The 2,934-nt window shown below is 33.1% G+C and overlaps 2 protein-coding genes across 2 annotated transcripts; both read left to right on the top strand.

The window, feature by feature from the left end:
* Positions 1 to 261: 261 nt before the first annotated feature.
* EIN_337780 (hypothetical protein) lies at positions 262 to 1,017 on the top strand (the record flags this gene model as incomplete). The annotated part of the gene is made up of 1 exon (XM_004183467.1): positions 262 to 1,017. The coding sequence occupies one exon, from the start codon at positions 262 to 264 to the stop codon at positions 1,015 to 1,017; it is 756 nt and encodes a 251-aa protein (XP_004183515.1).
* A 1,514-nt stretch (positions 1,018 to 2,531) lies between these two features.
* Positions 2,532 to 2,834, top strand: EIN_337770 (hypothetical protein; the record flags this gene model as incomplete). The annotated part of the gene is made up of 1 exon (XM_004183466.1): positions 2,532 to 2,834. The coding sequence occupies one exon, from the start codon at positions 2,532 to 2,534 to the stop codon at positions 2,832 to 2,834; it is 303 nt and encodes a 100-aa protein (XP_004183514.1).
* Between the last annotated feature and the right edge of the window lie 100 nt (positions 2,835 to 2,934).

Below are 2,934 nucleotides of genomic sequence, written 5' to 3'. Positions count from 1 at the left end.
GATGATCCCCAGGCTGATATGTTTAAGTTGAGTATGACATTTAAACCAGTTTTGGAGTGGTTTACAACTCGAGATAGAGACTTAAAGCGTCTTCATTATTGCCCCTTTTGTGACGAATTTTATGGTGATAAATACAAAAACACCTTAATTATCACATTGATAAAGTGTGAGTCAATTATCACAGAGAATTGAACCAAAATCAACTTGTTCCATTTTTAATGCACATATTAAACACTTGATTTTTTTGCAGTGAATTCTATCATGACAATTGAAAACACCTATACTCCCACTCTTGTTGGACTCCACTACAAAGAACTTCAAAAAGCTCTGAACAAATGTGGTATCACAAGAACAACTTTACAAATGACAATTGATCAATTAAATGAAAAAGCCAAATTAATTGATCCAAGTCTTTCTATAAAACCACACACTTGTTATAAATTTGCTGTTTTTAACTTGGGATGCAACGAAAGTGTCAATATTGCAAATGCTGAGGACTTATCAAATACATCATTAAACACAGTGGGTTTTAGTGGTTCTAGAACTGGTGAAAATGTTAATATTTTAACATCAACAGACCTACCAAGAACTGGAAATAGTTTCACAATAATTCCACAACCTTTTCATTTGAATCTTAGTGCTTCATACCAAAACACCAATGAAGTGCAACAGATAGATGTTACACAACAAGAAATTGATTCAAATCAAATAGTTGGTAATCAAATTGTAACAATACAAGAAACACGAACTCCTGTCATTATTGACAACGAAGAAACTTCAGATGAGTCGACGAATATTGGTAGTGGAGAAGTAGTTGACCATTCACAAATTGACACTGAATACACTGAAAACGACGAAGAAACATTCGAACAACACAACACATCCATCACATGTGATGAAGAATCTTCAAGCTATGAAGAACACCCACTTGAACGCCTTGACGATTTGAGTTCTGAAGAAGAGAAAATGACTAGCATACAAAGAGTCGAGAATCGTAATAAGAACAAAAAATATTGACATGTATTTTAGAATTAATTGAAAGAACAAACACGATAAAAGAAGACAAATGCCAGATGGTGATAACAGAAATAACAAACAGAGTGAATATGGAAAACATAAACAAAGATCAAAAAGAAAGGAATAAACTTTTCAGAAATTATTTCATTTGTCTGTTGTCGGTGTATTTTTCTTATTTGAGTCTAACGACTTTTCAAATAGAAAAAACACTTGAAGTGATGCAAATTGTTGTGGGTTGTGGTGGGTTTGAAATTGATCTTAAAATGTGCGCCAAAACCATCCAAAGACGTATTACTTTGATGCGAGATTTAGATAAAACAATATTATTTGAGATGTCACTTGATCACACTAAAATCCATTTGATATGCGACAGCACAAAACTTAGAGGTCGAGAAACGTTTTCTTTGTATGCTCGCACATTGGACGCCAACAATAACCCATCAGAGGTTAAAATCAAGATTGTTAGTTATTATGGTGACACAACAAGCAATGGGTGGCAAATTTGGGTTGTGAGGGTACTGCACCATTATCACATCTCTTTGAGCCAAATAGTTGGCGTCTCTGTTGATGGGTCAAACAACATGACGAAATTGGGACGTCTTTTGAAAGCGCTTGTGATTCGTCACACAACTTCAAAACAAGCTAGAAGAACATCTCGTGTTCTGTTGAATGAGCAGGTGGGAACGAGAAAGCAGTTTATATCAGACACGCACCAACATTCAAGTTCTCAAAACACTTTACGGTCTATTCAAATTAATGATTATTCTCAAATATCAACACTTTCCAATCCGGGTATTTCCACCACTTTTCAAGAATTCACTTCACAACAAATAACTGTTAATTCTCAAAACAACAATTGTGAATTCAAATACAATTATTGTTTTTGCCATCGTTTTTCTAAAGCACAAGAAAAAATATTCGAAATAAACGAGGGAGATTTAATAAAACGATTCGTCAAATACATTTCAGATCAAGGAATAAGAGGGGATTGGAACAGTTACATTAATAGAAATTGCATTCAAAATGTTGCATTACAAATACGTTATTATTCAAATACACGTTTTTGTTATACCGAACTAATATTATGTTTTATTTTTGAGCACTTTGATGTTTTCAAATCTTTTATAGATCAAAACAAAAAATTTCAGTTTGTTCCCAATACTCAAAATATATTATCGAACTCACTTGGAAATGCTTCATTTGACAACAACAAATTTGTTGGAGCTCTTTTTTTCGTAGAATACATTTTTTCGGAATCAAAACTGATAACTGAATGGCTACAAACGCCAAAACTGGTATTCGCGACAGCTTTTACTCGTATTCAAAGATATATAAAATATCTTTTTTCCCTTAAAAATACAGTATATGATAACAATAACGATTTTTTGCCACACTTCCTTTTATACGTGAAAACACTGTAGATGATATTAAAGTTCTCAGAAGTGTTTGTGGTGGTTTTATAGAAAGATTTTTGCAGGCGCTTGTTTATCGTTTTGTAAATCCGTTCAGAAAAAATGTCTCGCTGTGAAATGGGTAATGGTATTTCGATACGAGAAAAAGATTTTCAAATTGATAGCTTTGAAGAGTATTTAGATTTATACAAAGCAAAGACCCCACAAGAAGTTCGAATGAAAATTGAGGCATGCATCATTCCCAATGAGCTTCACGATAATTTATTCAACGAAGAGTTGTTGACAGAAATTATACAAGTCAAACAGTGGAAAGATCACAATATCAACTTGTTTTCTCATTTAAGAGAATTGCAAAAAAAACACAAAAGTACGTATCTCCAAATATTAAAACCACTGTTGATATAAGAAAAATTTTAGTAACGAATCGAAACACCACTGGTCACTTCATTAAACAGTGGGTGTTTGACTGGGATTTTGCTGAAAGTGAGTCGTTTAATGACATTAG

This window comes from Entamoeba invadens, assembly GCF_000330505.1.
Source record: "Entamoeba invadens IP1 unplaced genomic scaffold scaff_1105074726289, whole genome shotgun sequence".
NCBI lineage: Eukaryota > Evosea > Mastigamoebida > Endamoebidae > Entamoeba > Entamoeba invadens.
Note: the sequence above shows the minus strand (reverse complement) of the source record. Positions and strands in the feature narration are given on the sequence as shown.